At 37.6% G+C, this 20410-nt stretch overlaps 2 protein-coding genes across 2 annotated transcripts; one reads left to right on the forward strand and one right to left on the reverse strand.

Annotated features, from left to right (window-relative positions):
- Positions 1 to 1152: 1152 nt before the first annotated feature.
- LOC145239029 (uncharacterized) lies at positions 1153 to 2712 on the forward strand. Its single transcript, XM_080102318.1, has one exon. The coding sequence runs from the start codon at positions 1153 to 1155 to the stop codon at positions 2710 to 2712; it is 1560 nt and encodes a 519-aa protein (XP_079958444.1).
- A 4380-nt stretch (positions 2713 to 7092) lies between these two features.
- LOC145239030 (bone morphogenetic protein 10-like) lies at positions 7093 to 15505 on the reverse strand. The gene is made up of 5 exons (XM_080102320.1): positions 15133 to 15505; positions 12738 to 12909; positions 8097 to 8252; positions 7695 to 7848; positions 7093 to 7626 (listed from the first exon to the last, which is right to left on the reverse strand). The coding sequence occupies exons 1-5, from the start codon at positions 15503 to 15505 to the stop codon at positions 7093 to 7095; spliced, it is 1389 nt and encodes a 462-aa protein (XP_079958446.1).
- Positions 15506 to 20410: the final 4905 nt, after the last annotated feature.

The following is a 20410-nucleotide window of genomic DNA, read 5'->3' on the forward strand; positions in this document are numbered from 1 at the left end:
GTGTTTGAAAATGTGTCCCACATTTTGTGGAGGAGTGTTACATCGCCATTGGACAAATTATTAAGTTTTCTATGTTTCCCGCCAGTAGCCTTAACTCTCTTGTATGGCGCAATGTTGTGCAACCTGGTGACATTATCTATCACACAATCGGTGCTTATGATGTCACAACCTTGGCATTGTTTTACTGAAGTCACGACTTGTAAGCGTTGCCAGATGGCCTAAAAACGATAAATTGTCCTAATTTCACATGCTGTGTCCGACAAGTAAAAAATCATTAGGACACTTAGTTTTGTGTCCTAATTTGTCCGATTCTCACTTATACTCAAAACAAAGTTTTTCGTCGCTGTTTATTCGGTCGAGGAGACATCACCGCTTAATAAATAACACTTTTTGTCAAAGATTGTAGATAAACTGATGAATCACTACCCCCCATTGTCTGTCACAACAAACATTGTCTTGAAACAATTATTATTTACAATGAAAAGAAATGCAAAAACCAAGAACTTACACCTCAGGAAAATAAAGTTACAACTAGTTATCTAAATATTCTGGAAAAATATTTTCGGTGTTGGCGGATATAGTCATTGTAGTCCCATGCAAAAGAAAGGTAGCAAAGCTTAGTGGGAAACATCGTTGGTGGCTTTCATTGAGAGTAAATGATGATTATAAATATTTGGTCTGTCACCTATCATTTAACAGTTTGCACAAACCCATAAGTGCGATGTATTTCTTTTAAAATGTAAATGCTAGTTTAAGACGACTTGAGTTGTTATCAATGTAATACTTTTTTAAGTAGAAAAATTACCAATAATATTTACAAAAAACACGCAGTCTAGGCTATTTAAGAAAATAGTTATGGGTCGTCCAAAAAACGATTCAGCATCCAAAGCTCCAGCGCGAAAATATAATACAACCTGGGAAGGTCGTTACAAATGGCTACAAAAGTCCAGTGATGGCAGTGAGAACGCTTGGTGCAAGTTGTGCCATAAGTCTTTTCAACCGAAACTAAGCACCTTTGCCGATCACGAAAAGTCTGCTCAACACAAGGGACAAATATCGTCCATAAATCAAGTTAAACCTCTGCATAATTTTTTCAAGAGGGCTCGTGTTGACAACAGCGTGTAAGAGGCTGAATTACAACTTGCTGCATGTATGGCGTGTCACGGGGCGATCAGCACAATCGACCATATTTCAGCTGTAATTTCCGCTCATGGAAAAGGTTCCCCTTTAGAAGATCTCCAGCTCCACCGCACTAAATGCACAGCTTTAATTACTAAAGTAATTGCCCCAGCACTGAAAACAGAACTGAAAGAAGATATATCTGGTTGCAAATACTCACTTTTAATTGACGAATCAACAGATGTAAGTGTCAATAAGCTCCTCGTGATTCTAATCATGTACTGCAGTCCATCACAAAGAAAACTGGTCACAGCTTTGGTTTCCGTTGTTTGCATCGTTCAAGGCACAGGAGAAGCAATATATAATGCAGTAAAGGAAGCAGTAGAGTCTTTGGACATGACACTTTCCAACTGCATTGGTTTGAGCTGTGATGGAGCTAGTGCCAACGTCGGGGAACACAATTCCGTATGGAGTCGACTGAAACAAGAATCCCCTTCTGCAGTCCTTCTCAAATGCACCTGTCACTCTTTGCAGCTGTGTGTCCAAGCTGCATTCGAAGTTTTACCAGCTAATGTTGGCTACCTGATGTCAAAATTTCCAGCATGGTTTTCAAAATCCACTCTTCGCCGAGAAAAATACAAAGAGCTCTTTAAGGTAATGACGGTAGGAAATGAAGACGCCCCATCAACTATGCCATTTGCGAAGTATGCCAAAACAAGGTGGTTGTGTCGTAAAACAGTAATTAAAAATATCATTGATCATTGGTTTGAGTTGAAGTTGTACTTTAAAATGGCCGGAGGAGAATGTGGTCAGGAAGGAAAGTGTGAGGCGAGAATGATTGAAGATATTTTGAACAAAAATGAAACCAGGCTTTACTTTTTATTTTTGTATCCGGTCGTATTAGAAATGGAACGGGTAAATGCTGCATTTCAAGCGGATTATTGCAATCCCGAAAAATTGAGTGATATCTTGCATCAACTGCACCACGGCATCCGTGCCCGTGTACACGACAGGATGGGCAATGACTTGCCGAACTGTCAAGTAACATATGGTGCCAATTTTACGTCCGAGTTCATATCCTACTTGGAAAAATTCAAAAGGGGCGAATCAGGAGGAAGTTCGAGCGCCCAGGTAGATAGTGTCAAATCAAGATGCCGGGACTTCTTGCTTAGGCTTTTAAACGAGCTTGACAAAAGAATTACAAGCTCTACAAATGTTTTTCAAGGCCTATCTTATCTTTCACCGGAAAAGGTGCTGTCTCAAATCAGCCGTGTTGGCTTCGAAAAGTTGCCATTTATACAGCAGCAATGCCACCAGGATGCAATTCAAACGCAATACCAGAAAATTTTGTTTGTTGACTGGAAATGCCAAAGTGGTTTCGACGGGGAAATTCCGTCCGATGTCGTCCAGTTTTGGCACAAAGTTCTGTTGTACAAAGATGCTACTGGAAACAGAGAGTTCCAAGAACTGGCAGAATACGCTCTAAACTGCCTGTCCGTACCTGTTTCCAATGCCACAGTCGAGCGCCTTTTTTCAATGGTTACGTTCACAAAGACTAAGATCAGAAACCGGATGAAACCCGACTTGCATTAATTTTGTTTGCACTCCGGAAATGCTGGCAAGGTTCTGCTCCAGAGAGATGTACTCCGGTCAAGAAGAGGCTGACGAATTGCTGGAGTACATTAAATGTATAGAATAAAAAGTATAAACTTCTTTGTTCCGTTTTGTTTCTTGTTCATTTTGTCAAAAATTTCTTTGTTTGTTTTTGTTTTTCTTTTTTCGTCAACTGTTAAATCCGGTCGAATGGATTAAAAAAACTAGCATGTTAAGAAATGGAATCAATTTTCACCAAGTTAGACGCGCGCTAAAATCTGCGGTACCCTGCAAAGAAAACGACACAAGTAAAAAAACAGACCAGATCAAAACAACACCAATATTCGAAAAACACATGAATAAAACACCTGCACTAACTAATTTGTTCGTGGCAATCTGTAATCAATCCAAGCTATTACGTTGACAAGCTGACAATCACGAGTTGACAGAGAACTAGAAACGTTATACTTTACTATCAGTAAAATGGAATCGACGTGCAACATACAAATGCAAAAATTATCGACATGCGATGCAGACAAATTAAACTCGTCGCACAAACTTAAGTCATTACTCCTCAGTAACTTTCCACTAATTTCTTAAAATTATTCATTTAAGTATACAAAGCTAATAAAAGAGCCATAGGAGGCATCCAACTTACCAGCAAATTAAACGGGTCATAACTCACAACAAGACAGTATGCAATACAAGTAGTTCAGGTCAATCATTTAAATAAAAATGTAATTACAGGTCACTGTGACAAATAAAGCAAAAAAACACAAAATGCTTACCTGCAATGTTCACACATACATTCGTTTATATTCTAACCTTCAATAGATTTCATACCCCCGAAGAGCATGCAATAAAATGCCATTAAAAATACCATGCGATTTCACCAAGTACTGAAAAAAATTCCATTACGTCACAGTAACATTATTGCGTCAGAATAACGCCGTTGATAGAAGGCAAGCCAGTGGCTAGACAACATTCAGGCACCTGGCGTAGCCTAGCGCCACTAGAGGCGAGAATTTTTTTTTACCAGCAAAAAATATTTGTGTTTTAGCATGTGTATCTATCATCACTTTCTTAAATTGGTACGAAGATAATTGATTGTATTAGCAAGACGCCCAGTAACTGCTTCATTAAATGTTACCTTGCCAGAAATTTACAGTTTAGTTTTTTGGCCTAAAATGGCCGATTTTTAGACAAATACTGTCCGAATCCAATCCGCAATACCTGGCAACCCTGGTTGCTGCCTGTTTATTAGCGACTGGATGTTTTTGAGGCAGCATGCTTTATTTAATTGACTGCTTGTGTTTGTTTCTTTGGTAACGAATAGGAAATTTATGCCAACTGAACTGTTGCCGGTCGTCCAATGTGTAATTGTGCATTTCTGACCCACGGATCCCACACCGTCGTCAGCCAACTTGCTGTTGCTGTAAATAAATGTATTATTCCGGTAAGCTTGTTGCCTAAAGTCTCGCAGTTCGTTACTAATGTGTTTTGGTGATGTTTATTGAATTTGATGCTGTATTTGCAGAACCTAAAATCTACTGATCGCTTTGAATGTTACTGTGACTCTGGTCCTGTAATAGTTCGGTAAGAGTCAACTGTACTGATAATTTATCGTCTGTTTCCTTAACTAAATTAGTGCATATTTGCAGAAACCGCATTTGCCCTTGTGCTCGTCTTGCTACTGAACCCTCGAGCGCCACCTCTGTCCTTAATTGCCTTAATAACGAATTCGTTATTTTGGCTCTTGGTGCCTTGGAGTTGTTGAGCGCGAGGAAAGGCGCGTTGAGAACCGTTCTAGGAATATAAGCGATCGCCCCTGCTGTGCTGTCTGGGCGCATAGAGTCACGCCCTCTACTCATTAAAAGACAGCGCAACATATTGCCAACTTATATATGTTCAACAAAGGCTAAAATTTGGAGCAGCACCCCCACAAATTTTAGGCACGAGCCGCCACTGAGCAGTGATTCCCATCCTGGGGTTCGAGGACACCCAAGGGGTCAGTGAGATGGTTTCAGGGAGTCCTAAAGGCACACTTTTTAGTACCATACCAACAGTATGCAATATTATAAAGCGCTATACCCTAGGCCTCAATCCTGTGATTATGATTTAGAAAAAAGCCTCAAATCTAAAGATCTCAACCCTACTTCCTACCGAATTGAACCTTCTACGTCTGTTTTAAGCCACAAATAAACTTTTAAATGTTAGAGAAAATATTAACAATAGTGATATCGCGACACTAAGACATTGCTTTCAACAATAAGATGTACTGGTTGCAAACAATGTTTTCGTTTACACCAGTGTTTCTCAACTTTTTTTACTCTGCGACCCCCTTTAGAGGTTTTCTTACACAAACGACCCCCACCAGAATGTGTTCATACATCTACTAACAAATGTTTATAGAAAAACCCTCAAAGTTGTGGTTATGGCTCATGTAACCAAAACCTTTAAACCATTACATGCATTTTATGTCAGAAAAGCTAAAACACACAATCATACAGAAGTATATAAACGCAAATACTGTTGTGACAATTCTATGTCAAACTGTCGTGTCGGTTACTATGCCAAACAGAAGTCACGGGAAAAGTTTTGATGATACGGATAGATCATCCCGAGTTATTAAGCCCGCAATAAAAAAGGTAATCAATTTTCAGTAATTTTCAAAACACAAATTATTTTGCAGAAATTTATTTATCACATATTTTTTCATTTCAAAAATTCTTTTCAAAAATCAAATGAAACTAATCGATGACATTTGCAAGTCCACAGTTTCGGACATATAGGCTAGAGCAGTGCTCTTCAACCTTTTATGGTGTGGTGAACCCTTAAAGTTGTTGTGACAAACTCATGCACCCTGTTTACTTCAAAAGGTAAACTGAGATAAAAAGCGACATGAAAAATCGTTATGCATATCATCTTGTCAATTAACTCCAAGCATATGTTCGCGAATTTTCTATGTGACATCGGCGAAAAAACGCGATATCTAACATCACCCGAATGTAACACAGCCACTATCAAACTAGACACGGGGATAAACCATTGAAAAAGTTTACCTGGGTTATACATAAGTTGAAGCCTACATCTTTTTTTTAATATCTTGAAAGTCAAATATTAATGGTCCATTAAAAGTTTGTGATGCACCCCTGTATACCTTTTCGTACTGGTGCACCCCAAAGTCTATGTAAAACAGTCTATGTAAGTTGTCCAACCTATTGTTACGCAATAAAGCCTATGGAGCCATTTTGTGTCCAAAATGACACAGTGGGTAGAGGAAAATAACACATAAATTGTCTGATATTTACAAACTGGAGATCTTAAACGCAAATTTGATTCGCCAAATTGAATGAAAATTTCGGGTTCTAACATTTCACCGTAATATTAAACGCTAAATTGCTTTTTTTCATGTAAATTTTGCCGCTTATTTTTCATGTAAACTTAAAATATTTGCATTCAGCGTGCGTTATCACGCTCAAATGTTAAATCCCAAAAGTTTTATTCGATTTTGCCTATCAATTTCGCGTTAAAGCCCACCAGTTTGTAAAAATCAGACAATTTATGTGTTTTTCCCTATACCTGCTGTATTAATTTGGACACAAAATGGCGTCCATGGAGCTCTATCGCGTAACAATGGGTTGGACTATTTGTGTTTTATGTATCCTTAGGTGCACCCCATGCATATTTTGCACACCGGTTGAAGAGCACTGGGCTACAGCAGGGGTCGGCAACCCCTGGCATGCGTGCCAAGGTTGGCACACTAGGTGATTTTTCATGGCACGCCAACCGATTTGCGTGTTTATATTGAAGTAACAATTTACCCTGTCACACTGCTTGTTTTTATCATGCCATTGTCTTAAAATTCAGCCTTACATGCACAAAACACTGCTTTCTCTTTATTATTGATATCTGCTGGCACGAAACACTATTATTTAGGTTATTAATACATGGAAACAACAAGTAAATTGGCACAGGTGGCCGGTTGCCGACCCCTGGGCTACAGGGTGTTCCTGGAATGCTCGTAGATTAACAAAAAAACAATTACATATAACCATAGTTACGTCTCAAACAATTAGACTATTGTGTAATAAAAGATTCCAGTTACCAAACAAGGACTTTAACCCATTTGCAAAACATTGTTAAAAATCCAAGTTAAACAATATTCAACAAAAACAAATTCCCCCAAAGATGTTTTTGTAGGGGGCAATATAAAAGTCATTTTTGTAACACCTAGTGCACCCAAAGTCAACTAGGTATCCGTAGTAAAAATGTTCAATGTACTCCCGGGTAAGTTTTATAGACTCGCTCTGGCCTAACATCTGTGTTGACAACCACGCGATGGCTTTTTGGGCCCACGAAACTGAGCAACTGTACATATCATCTGCATCCGCATGCTAAAACTTTCATTCCTTCATACTTAAAGTTAAACGTCACAGTATTACTTTCCAAATACAGAATTGATATCGACCCTAATTTAACAGGAACACAACACGGTTGGTTGTGTTTTTTGGGAGAAATTCTGTTCATTAATGTTTGAATAATGGCGTGACGCGTAAAGTTTTGGCCCTGTAATGGTACACTGCATTCTCCTACACACTTTCCAGCAGGATAACTAATTGGGTTCACAACCCACGTGTATCCAATGTCCTTGAATTTAACTTCCATTCGTTCTAGGTGACAATCTCTTCCAGGTGATCTTCGTGTTCGTTTTGTATTTTCCAAAATAATCGTGTTTTTTGCACTTCGTTTTTTTCTGCTTTGGATAACATCCCATGCATGCAAACTATTATCGTCGGTGAACATAACTGGGTCACTCGAACTTAACATATTCTGCTGAAGGCGCTTTTTTTCACCAGAAAAAACGATTAACAATGGTTCATGTGTTGTTTTAGGGTGTTCTTCAAATTCAACCTGTTCGAAAAAGGAAAAGAATTCAATATTATTTAATCCCAATTTTAATTAAATCTTAAACGACTTACTGTTTCATCAAATGCCACTTCTGAGATATTTTCAATTAGCACCTCAAGTTGGTGCTTTTTTGCCATGTCATTTACCCACCGTCGCAATGCACCAGTAATGTAAAATGTTTCCCATCCACTGGCTCGGCCAATAATGCGTTTTGAATCAAGCAACCTGTAAAAAAGATGTCAACGAAACTATTGCCATCATCAGTGATATAATGACTGTCAAGCAGAAACAGTGCGTTTAAATGGAACTTTAATGGCAATTAATTTTCCAGTTTTATGTAGCCTGCCTTAGCCGTTTATATGTTTTTCCATTTTGGTTAAGAAATCATTTGGCCTTAATTTAACATTAAAACTGCTAACAGTTTTGGAAATATCATAAAAAAAGCAACGAAGTCGTGGTTTCATTACATTTACCGTTTAAATTTAAACGTTTTAGCTTTGTCGTTTATTGAAAAAAATGTCGCCAAACCGTACATTTTATTATAGCCAACATTTTGTTCCACGGTTTCCCCAGCCGGCACCAAAATTTCAAAGACGTCCACCTTCCTATTATTTCCGATGAATATGTTTCTGAAAGAAGCTAAACGTCAACAGAAAACTGGGCCAAGATGGGTAAAAAAGCTTCTTTAGGGATGTGTACTAACTCAAAAAAAGAAACATTTCGAGGCGGTCCGCATTCGGCTTAACTATACAAACTCAAAATATATTCATTTTTAGCTCGAACAAAATACACTTTTTCTAGTTAAAAATGAATATCATAACACGCGCCCACACCCACACAAACCCTTTAAAGTGGCGGACAAATAAGCTTAGCAGTTCAGTAATTTTCTTTGTAGAAAAATGTTGTAGATTTTTAATGTAATGATGGTTTCACTGATTGAAGTTTTAACACACGGCCCTCCAAATTTTTTTGTGGCCGGTGAACTTTTTGAAATCTAAACAACGGTCAAACTGATTGTAGAACAACGAGTTAAAAAACATGTAATGTGTAATCATAGTTGTTATAGTGTGTTTTATTTTTATTCAAATCACTTGGTGGAGTGGAACTAGGTCTTGTTTAAGGACAGCTGTTTAAGGACAAGAACTAACTTTAAAATTTTATCATGAAGATAAAACCTAGGTTTTATCTTCATCATAAAATTTTAAAGTTAGTTCTTACACATAAAGCAATAAGCGAAATATTGAACTCACGCAATAGTAGAATAAGCTAGATCAGTGCTCTTCACCCTTTTTAGTGACACGGAACCCCCAAGGTGTTTTGTCAAACTTTGCGGAACCCCCATAAAATTATTTTGAATGAATGTTACTCAAGTAGGCTAGATCATAAAAACATATATTTTTTCGTAACAAGCCCCAAGCACATAACAAATGCTGACTTTAATTAAGCTAAACGATGTACTGAAACGCATTGTCATGTTATTTAGATTGGTCATTTGCACATTTATCTCGCAATTCAGACAGAGAGTATCAAGACTTTGATTATTACGTCACAATTGATCAATGGTGTAACCAAGGTTAACTAGATTGTAGAAGCGAGCAATGCTGTTCGCAACAATGATATTATGAATCATTCCTGTTCGAATTGCTACACAAAAGCTCTGCGGACCCCTGTGCGACCCTTAAAGTTCGCGGAACCCCTGAGAGGGTTGTACGGAACCCCGGTTGAAGAGCCCTGAGCTAGATGATATAATCTACATTAACGTAAGACTATAATCGAAAGTAAGTGACGATAGCTGAAATAGTTACTTTAGAGTTTAGACCAGGGGTTCCCACCTGGGGGTACTCGTACCCCTTGGGGGTACGAGATTGAACATCAAGTGGTACGAAGATCCTTGGGCCACAGAGCAGCTTTTGCAGTACAGTTTTGGAATTGTAAATGATATTATGCAACAAGCCTCACTGCTTCATAACAATGTATTTTACTTACTGCCAGCAATAAATAAAAAAGCACAAAGTTAGGAAGAAAATGCACAGATAAAGTAGGCATTTAATGTAGTATTGCTGTAAATCTGCTACAAACGGTTAATTTCTTTTTGTGATTTTTGCACTTTTTTGTGTGAAATATCGGTTTAACGTGTAATCAGTGGCGGCTCGTGCCTAAAATTTGTGGGGGTGCTGCTCAAAATTTTAGCCTTTATTGAACATATATAAGTTGGCAATATATAGAAAACCTATATTTATAGTTTTCTAGCCATTGTTTTGTGTAGAAAAACAAGTAATACAAATCTTAATTAGAAACTCCATTGTGACGTAATTTTTGTTACGCAATAATGTACACGAGTGTAAATAGCAGACGGCATCATTTGTGTATTTTGTTTACTTGCACAGCGACGGCTAAACTGTTTAGCCTAAACACCATAACATGCAGTAATAATGTGGAACAAAAACACACGTGACACAGACTCGAAACTAAGCGGTTGTAAATACGGTAAAACACAACAAGAATATAGAAAAAAAAGTAATGATTCGAAAAAGGTCGAAGTATTTCAGGTCGACAACATTTAAAAAACTGGTCATATTTCATTTAAGTTACCTTATGGTCACAGTCAGCGTTTTCAACATATTATATGACCTTCACAGATTATAATTGTCACACAAAAAACTAGCCATACAGCTGTTTATTGGTATCATAACTGACAAATTTAACAACCACTTTACATTTGTGTCAGAACTTGTTTATTTTAACATCTTTTTTTGAATTTTTGTGTACAGACTATTATTTGTCTTTCAGATTTTTAACTGCTATAATTGCTGCTTTATAATTGCTTTTTTAAGTGCAAAACTCCTTGAAGCTTTAAAATTTACAACACTCTCACTTAAATTTAAACCATATTATTAAACCTTGTGCTTCCTTTTTACAACCAAAATGAATCATAAAGTTATAGTTTGGGCATGATAATTGATAGCTTCTTCCTTGATTCCAAATGACAACTGAGAAACTGTTTTTCTATTTAGTAGTACTAGCACTGCAGGTGCAAGTCTTTTGGAAATAATGGTGTTCCTAACAAAGGTTTGCATCCAAACTGTTTTGCCTTTGAAAGACTCATGGAAACAGCAAAAAGGATTTTTCATCCTAGTAATTTCACTTGTCAAAACATCATCTAGATTATTTTCAAAGTAATCATGAACATCAGATCTACAGAAACATTTTCATTTCAGTAACTAGTATTTCTTTGTCAACAATAGGATGTGCTTGGTGGTCACTACTATCTTGTCTGTAGAATGTTCATTCTTAAGACACACTTCCTGTGAAGCAATTTAGCAGCTACTGTTTAGACAAACAGTACATGTCCATTATATCAATACTCATCTTTTTCATCATGTCCACGTAAGGGAGTTTCAAAGTTTCCACAGAACAAAATGCAGTCTATTATTTTGGACAAAATTTCACGATTTTTTTCCACTTTTTTGTTGTGTTCAATAATTGAAAGTCTATATACGCCTCACTAAGTTTTTCCTTAATATTTACAGTTCCCAAAAGTGAAACTGAAACATCATTGTCCACATGCTTCTTTGACTTCTCATGTTTTTCTGCTTTCTCACCTATTTTGGCTACATTTGTAAAACCATCTTTTGTCCAGCATTTTTCTCACCTCCAAACAGCAAAAATGGAAAACAGAACAGTGCATTTTTAACTTCACAACCACGAAGCCATTTTTTCTTTTGATACCATTCAGAATTAAAACTGCGTATATATTTCTTGTTGTGGCTCATTCCTGGCTGACAAAGTTGAATATCAGGCGTTGGACGCCCTTTTTTCTTTATACTTACCTTTTCAGCACTTGATAACTGCGAAATCTTAAGTTGCTGAAGCTCACTTACAGTCACCGAATTAGAATCTTGAAAAGCCATGATTAACCTTTCGATCAAAAACTGTAAAAATGATTAAAAAAGAATAACTGTCGTACTGTACTCATTGTCGAACCTGATGGTACACGTGATTTGCTTTGGCACACAATAAACGCGGAACAGACAACTACTTCCGGGTGCCCAGGTCACACGCTACGTGATTGGTGGAGTTGCGCGAGCCGCAGCACCCTGGCTCCTATTTCGCCCAGCATGTAGCTTTTCAAAGTGCGCATGCGCAGAACCGCAAAACATCATGAAACGTCACGAAACGTCAGAAAACTGGAGCTGCAGTTCCAGCATAGATATACATTAGTGTTTCCAAAAAAAAATTTTTTTTAATGAAAAAAAAGGTGATTAGGGCGGAAATTATGCTTATCATATATTGATAAGGAATAAAAAAATAAAAATAATGAAAGTTATTTGTAATATTATGGTAGGTTTATTAAGTAAAAATATCTAGGGGGTGCTGCAGCTCCGCAGCACCCTAGCACGAGCCGCCCCTGCGTGTAATTGAGCTATAAAAGCAATTTAATTTAACAATATATATCTAAAAAATTCCATCAGAATTTTTTTGGGGGTACGAAGAATCCTCTGACCTGACAAAGGGGTACGAGCAGCAAAAAAAGGTTGGGAACCCCTGGTTTAGACTAAAAAGGCTAACTACGAACGTCACAACGAATCTGTGGTATTAGAGCGCTTTCTTGGTGGTTTACTATTTAAAAAGTAAAGGTGACTTCGTCTGCGAAGTGGTAAGAGATGTGTTGGTAAAATTCAGATGGGATAACACCACGCGCATTTTAGAATCTCCGACGTCTTAGCATGCAATATAGTTTGATTTGCTTTGACGGAGTCTTCGCGAAGATTGCCATTTGGTTCAGCGCAGCCATCTGTTGGGAAGCTCGACAGTGTGTTTATCGTAAGCACAAACATCGTACGGCCATCAAGGTTAAACAAACTGTCAGAAAGGAGGCTTTTAAGAATAACTATTTGATTATGGCTGCATTGTAAACTATACTGGTTTGGCATTAGATATGATTGCTTTAACTAATACCTTGTTTCTTAAAACAACACGGATGAAGTTGCATTACAGTTCTCGAACCTTGCTGTTTCACACCTTTGCAGTGAAAAGTGGCATTTGGCTTAGAGTCTGTGAGTTCTACTTAAAAAAACAATGATCTCAAAAACTCGTTGTTACGAAAGTCGTACCTGTCCATTTCCACAATTTTGTACAGACGTAATTCGGCCATTATGATTTGCTCGTGTTGCGGAATGGATGATATGTCAAACGACAATAAATGCCTTCTTGGACATGCATTGATTGTTCGATTGAATGTACAGGTATCTTGTCTTTGAAAGTTTCGTTGGTCTACATCCGTTGCTACAAAAATAAATATTGCAGTAAAGGATCTGTAATATAACGCAATTGTCTTTTTGTAGCGCAATACACTTGATGTAAACACACCAAGTTACCTTATGTTTGTCTAAACAAAACGTCGCAACTGCTTTAATTTGGTTAAGTAATATGTACCTATACATATGTAACGCTTCAGTCCAAGTCACCAGAAACCTAAATTCAAAAACGCCAAAAATCAAAGTTTTGGTAGGCAGCGAAAAAGCTCTCATGTGACGCTTTGAGGCATTTAAAATATCCACGAGGACAAAGTGCAAGTCATATCGTTAAAACTAGAGATGGACCAATCTTCCGAAAGCGATTTTCCAGTAGGCTATTACAGAACCGTAATTCACAATAATGGTTCCAATCTGTTGATCCTTGGACCATAGATAGTCCATGATGTCTTTTTGGGTGAACCACAGACATTTAAAAAAACGGGTAAATTTGTTTAGAATTAATAACAAATTTGAAAATAGAAAGTATTTTTTGAAAAAAGACACAATACGTGATAAGCATATAACTTAAATTGTTAGGTCAAGCTGTTGGTTTTACACGCAAAGTGCGTAATTTGGACTAAAGGCGTGTGTAAAATGGACCACCATAATCCATGCCATTAGATAAATTTGTAAATAGGTACACTGATAAATTGAAAGCAGTGAATTTAAATCCTGCATCCAGCTTGGTTGATCAGTTGATTAAAACGTATTGTCATCAAAAAAAGAAGAGTTCAGAGAAAAACTAACACATTTTCTTAATCCCATTACTGTAGTGCTGTTATAAGCCGCTCGCAGTCATAATTTAAGCTAAACAAGTACTTTAAAAAAAATGTCAGAAACCTTAGTGGATTATGTTTGAACAGCTTACTAAATTTTCAGAAACTTTCTTTTCTTTCACACCTTTTCTAATTTTGTTTCAGCTGATAATCTGGCACCGTGCGTGTATTTCGAACTTGGAATAACACGCAGGGTCCAAACGACCACAGCTTTCCTTTACGTCAGGTGAGGGCGGTCGATAAATTCTTTCTAGGGGGCGGTTTCGACTAAAACCCAGATTTTTGACAATTATTATGGCACATTCAACTTTTATTCGCCGCGAAATCAACACACAATTTCAATGACCAAGAAGGGCTATAATGAAACGAAATGTGCAAAAAACGTAGCCTGTACTCTGTAGTTACACTATGAAATCAAATTTTTAGATTTAGTGGATTCTCTAAAGTAAGTTCCCTGTATGTGTCGGACGCAACCCATCAAGGGTTTTTTTCCGACCCGCGAGCTCTAACTCTATACATCAAACATAGAAAACTAATTTGCCGAACGGCTATCGCCCGATTTGCCTCCCCTTGATCCCCCATTGACGTTAGGGTTGTCATAACCGAATGATCGAAATTCCAGCAACTTTTAATAAATAACCCTGGCGAAACAAAAGTCGCGAGGTAATGCGTGCTGAAGTGTGCTGTTGCATTCCAGTGACTCAAACTTCATGCAAACAGTAATATATATTTAAAAAAAATTGTTTTATAAGGTACACAAATTACAAAAAATAAGCTTTACAAACTTATTGGGCCTTGTTGCACCGGTTTCAAAACCCAGTTCTAAACGCTTGTTAAAGTTGTGTTATAAACGTCTGTTTCGCCAGGTATGTGCAGTGCATCAAAAATTACGCAGACAACAGTAAAGACAAAAATGAATTAAAAGTCATTGTTCACCGATATAAGTAAGAAACCAAGCAGTTGGCTTGGTACATCAACATGATAGGGGTGGATTTGACAATTACTGTATACTCCTGGATGGTAAAATGAAAAAATATATATTAATATATTATCGAGCACAGATTTTACACCAGAATTCCTGACTCTCCGGGAAATGCCAAACTGGTATCCCGACCTTACGTCCCTTTCATGTAGCGAAAAACGGTTATCAGGTTTTCACATCTTGTAGCGAAAACGGTTATCAGGTTTCATAAATCGATCTTGTTTTACCGTACTAAAAGTGTATGATGTCACTCTTTACTGTTTTATATTGTTATGATTATGATAGCAAATCTGAGTTTTAAATAGATTCCTTTGTAATCTGACAGCTAGCCGTACACTAATTATAACCTCTTAGGCAATATAAATATATTTTGCACAAATATTCTGTTTTTTATGCTAGAGATATTAGAATTATTAAACGTTTTAGTCACATGATCTTATTAACAGGTAATTACCTTCATTGAAGAAACTTCTGATAATATTTGAGGCTGGCTTATTGAAAGGGTTGGTGGTAAACCGTCTAAATATATCTAGCATGTATTTTGGAGCATCACGGGTTGTTGATAAGCTGTTGTTTATCCGGTTTGGAAGTTGATCATCGGTAAGACGTTTCCCATTTATTGTCGTATCTACGATGCCACGTTTATAACGAAGAATTCCCAACTTTTTATCGACGTATTTTTTCTGCTGATCATTGCTCAAATGTTGTTTATCACTTAACTGAACATTTTTGTCGCCCTGTTTGTCCGTCGCCGTTGCTGGTGAAGCATCAAGCGGCACAATACCGGCAGCAGTTATTGCAAGAAGTAAAAATAACACACTCAACATTTTTTTGTTTAAAATGGAAAGCGAGTCTTTTTTAAGCCATCTTTTCCAGTGTGATACAGACATCATTTCATTTTCAAATCGAAAACTACAATTCATACGCATTTGAAAATAATAATAAACATGGTTGTGAGCAAACAACTTTAAACTCATTTTTGCTGAATATCTCATTAAAATACGCTGTTTCAAAATAGCAAACTAACGTATTCTGTCGTTCACAAACTAAATATTTAAAGATGGTTTGGAAAACGTTGGACTGTTTTGCATTTTCTGGATCCCTGTGGCCTGTCATTTTTTATCTTTTACTGTCACGATTATCTACAAGGGCCTGTGTCAGACGTCACACTTCCTGCATGGTCATTTTACAATTTGTACATTCCGATGTCACAAAAAAATTCCACTTATTATGTTATTAGTAGGAATGTACCGAATCGGCTAATTTTAGGTTTGGCCGAACCCAAATATTCGGCAGTTTTGTCGAATAAATTCGGCCGAATCAACCGAATCGTTTATGACGTCACGCGAAGTCGTATGCTACGCGTTTGACATGAAAACATAAGTTTTTTTTCCCAGGCAAACAGTTCAGAATACTTGTGTTTCGTCATAATTGTAGTTCTGTTGGGTTTACAATGCCTCAGGCATGATTGCCAGCCTGCCAATGATTTACTTATTAGTTGCCAAGGAGTGCGAAAAAACACTAATCCATTTATATATACATTACTTTTTAGTTATGACGTAGTTTGAATTTTGTAGTATCTATTAAGGCTGGAAAGACACGTTTTATGCTTTAAATTTGTTTCGGTAAAAGATTCGGTTTCGGCCGAATTGCTAGAAACCGATTCTTTGTGTAGATGACCGATTCGACCGGATAAATTCGACAGACCGAATATTTGGTACATCTCTCGTTATTAGTGCCAACGATTTCAACTTTTAATTGGCAAACTGTATAGTAGGCTTATAACAACAAACTTTTCAACATGCTTTTGAAATTATATTTATTCCATTACACAGTTTTATAAGATTCTCAACACTTAATGAGGTCAAAAATACTTACATAAATTACATCGTACGACGTATGGTAGCAAAATTATTTCATCAAACCCTTTTTTTTCATTTTTTTTTCACAACGGGTCGGATAGTTTCAAAAATTACCCATAAGGGCCACATAGCTATACGAGCCCTAAACGGAGCCATTTTCCAAATTAGGGACAGTGGAGGATTTCGACAGGACCGTCAACATCTTAAAGTCTTTTTACAATTAAAGTAAGATAGTGCGGCTTGTAAAATTGTGTCGAGTATATAAGATTCGCCTCTACCGAGCAAAATGGAACTTCATTCAATCACAAGCATTTAAGGATTTCAGTCTGCCCACAATTACGATGTTTTGTCATGTCTGTGATTTAAAAAGGTCTTCAGATTATCCTATGCCAGTGATTTTTAACCGGTGTTCCGTGAATGTCGTCAGGTGTTCCGCGAGGAATTTACTAGTTTGACTAGTGTTCCATGGAACACCGATCCAAATCACTGGTTTAACACGATGGGCGTAAATAGTTTCTTATTTGTGAAAGTAATTATCCATTATGTGAGTTTAAGCAAAAATATAACACTTAAACCCTGTCTCAGCAGTAAAGAGATTCAGAAAATTTTCTTTCAGTAAAAATGAATCAAATATACTACCGGATCGCTGAATGCTACGTTTTTACATAAGCTCGACCTTACCTCAATATCACTATTTGAGCATTTTCATCCGTTTCAACGTTTACCCGATGTGCGATTTAGCATTTTAGTGTCACCCTGATCTTGTTTGTTTTATTGCATCAAAATTTTGTTTGGTGTTCTGCAAGATTATTTCAATGAATAATAGTCCCAGGAAAGGTTGAAAAACAATGTCATGTGCGTTGTAATCCTACAAGACTAATTCAAATTTATCCCACATGTCGTTGGCGGAATGCTAACTATAAGGCCAACTTTTGATGGTTAACCCAATGAACAGGTCTCCGCAAGCTATATTGGTTCAAAAGGCCAACAAACAAACGTTATAAAGTGTTTTAGCCTATATGTTTTATAATTACTGTCAAAAAATCTTGTTTAGTTTCTGGCCAGGGCTTGTCCATGTTATAACAGCACAACAAAACAAATATGTAATCAAAAATAATAATATACTATTCTTGTTAATAAATTCCTTAGGCCAACATTAAAAAATCCAAGGTATGTTTGTAGGCACTTTGGGATGTTGTTTTTACCATTCCGAAAGCAGTGTTTAGTGACCGTTTGTAAAGCACTGTAACGGCCTTAACTTAATCCAAGGTGACCTCCGTTAAGGCGCAATAACTTGACAATGCCAGGAATAGGCTGTAATTTACAACTGGATCGCTGTCACTTTCCTGTATAAAACTGTTACCGTTTTAAACGTCCGATTTACCCAACCACAAAAAGTTACCAAAAAAAGACAAAGACAGCGCAACATCGTTTCGAACTAAAGGACGTTTCAAAATGTGGCCGTTTTTAAACTTCTGGACACTTGTAAGGCCATGTCTTACTCAATAGCATCAAGCTTGAAAATCTTTGCAATGGAAATTGGTATATGCGTCACTCCTGAGCCGGATTCGTTTGATTCCTTTTCCATTGCTGTTGCCCATGGAGGGGACAAGAATGCTGAAGACCAGAAATGTTTATCTCGTGAAAGGGCATATTCCATTGGTTGAAATTATCTTCAACAATCTCATCACCGCTTATGCCCCCGTTGGGAATGATAGCGAAGCCATTTCTCAAGCGCAAAAGAATGCCAACATGCTAAACGTGAACTCGATTCCTGTGTATACAAGAATGGATAGTAAACGTCGAGAAATTCGAGGGCGGCCACGAAACTCGTACAAGTTACTCGTCCAGCTCCAATCACAGGTCCGCAAGTATTCGAACGACTGGTTCTGCGGAAAGTTGCCGAAAGGCGGCCCGGGTGCGGATGCGCGTAGCTCGTCTGGCGCGACAACAACTTAAAGAAGATGTAGCACTGGAGAAGCAACAAGCTGCTATTGAAAGGTAACGACGAATAAGAAAGGTTGACAACGAGGTCGCGTTAGCCGAGGCCGAAGTACTTGCTTGGGATGAGGAGTTGGAAAACGAAGAAAGGCTTGTTGTGCCCAAGCCACGGATCAACGTTTTGTCTTCACCTGTCGTTTCTCTTGGAAACTGATCTGGGGAGCCAGTATACGTAACAACAAGATCACCCGCTGTGATCCAGACTCCGACGAAACAAAAACTAAAACCCCGACGAAATCTAAAACGAAAACTACTTATATTGCATAATAAAACATTTATTACCACTCTGGTAATTTTTATTTTCAATTTTAATGGTTTGGCGTCATAATGTGGAATGGGGAGATTACCAATTATGTCGAAGTCATTTCAACGAAATATTTGTACATAAAAATTTTATTGTTTTTTTATGGTAGTATGTTGTATACTGTTCTTCAACAAAATTGTGACGGGGGCCACATTAAAAAGGCAAGCGGGCCGCAGGTTCCCCACCCCTGACGTAATTGAACGTGTAAATTGTATTTGTTAAATGTCGTGATAATATTGGTGAATGAGTTAAGAGGTATTGACTTAACGTGACATCTTTCTTAGTGCAAGTTTATCGGCCATATTGAATGTGCGTGTTATTGCCTATTTGTGACACGTTTCTGTTCGTTTATTTAACAGAGAACCAAATGTTGTTGTGCAACCAAGAAGAAATTTGTACCATCAGACAGGCAGCGTTGCGTTCAAAACATATTAGGAAACCCCCTATAGTGCGGCAGTCGGTGCAGATCCAGGCTGCACAGATTTGTAAATAAATTCCGACCTCTACACTATGGGCTATTGGAGATTTATAAATCGTTTACACATATTTCCGAAAAAACTGAATGTTACGACCTGAAGCGTATTTATTTGCTGCAATTCACTGCGAAAAACATATCTGAAATACAATCCTGCTTGCGAAAGTGCTCGGAGGTACCACGAGCCCCACGTGATAGCTCGGCGATACGAGAATTTATTGCAGGAAGTTCCTATAGACCAGGGGTGTCAAACTCGTGGGATTCGAGGGCCACATTGCAGTTTGGAAATCATGCCGAGCGCCGCATGTGGTTTTTAATCTAGTTTTGTAAACTTTAACAACCTTTTCGCTACGACGGCCGCATTGCAGATCCTTATTTCACCAACCGTCGCCTACTGCGTGCTGGTTTTTGTTTCTTTAAAATTACAGATGTAAATAAATATGTTTATATCATAAGTTATATATATATATGTGTATATATATATATACAGACTGAGTTGCACAGTGTGAAGATCATTTTTACTGTTTATTACGTCATAACCTATATTGTGACGCTTTTGGTACCTATTTTTTCGCCTTGTTTGCGTACAATAGGCCTACAAAAAGTCTGACGCATATGGCTGCTAGGTTGGTAATACTCTTTTCAGTAACACAAAATCTGTTTAGAGCAGTGGATTTTTAATTACATCACAGCCGACAGTACATATATTTTAATGAACATGTTCACGGCCGCACAAACTCTTCTCTGTGACCGCATGTGGCCGTACGGCCGCAGGTTGTACACCCTTGACTGAAACTTAACGCTTTGAGGAACGGTTTAATTACTATCGCTTATATTCATAATATCTGAATTTTTATTTATAAATTAAATTTCTGTGACTGTCTGTTAAAATAACACTTCGAATTTCACTTCGAAATTTCAGATGTTATGATAGATTTCACTTCGAAAAGTGAAAAAATGTATTATAAATAGATAAAAACCTGACAAAATACTACAATTGTTATTAAGTGTTCGTGGGCCGCATTGGAGGGCTTCGTTGGCCGCATGCGGCCCGCGGGCCGCGAGTTTGACACCCCTGCTATAGTAGGGT

The sequence above is a fragment of the Phallusia mammillata genome, chromosome 7, assembly GCF_965637545.1.
Source record: "Phallusia mammillata chromosome 7, kaPhaMamm4.hap1.1, whole genome shotgun sequence".
NCBI classification, from domain to species: domain Eukaryota; kingdom Metazoa; phylum Chordata; class Ascidiacea; order Phlebobranchia; family Ascidiidae; genus Phallusia; species Phallusia mammillata.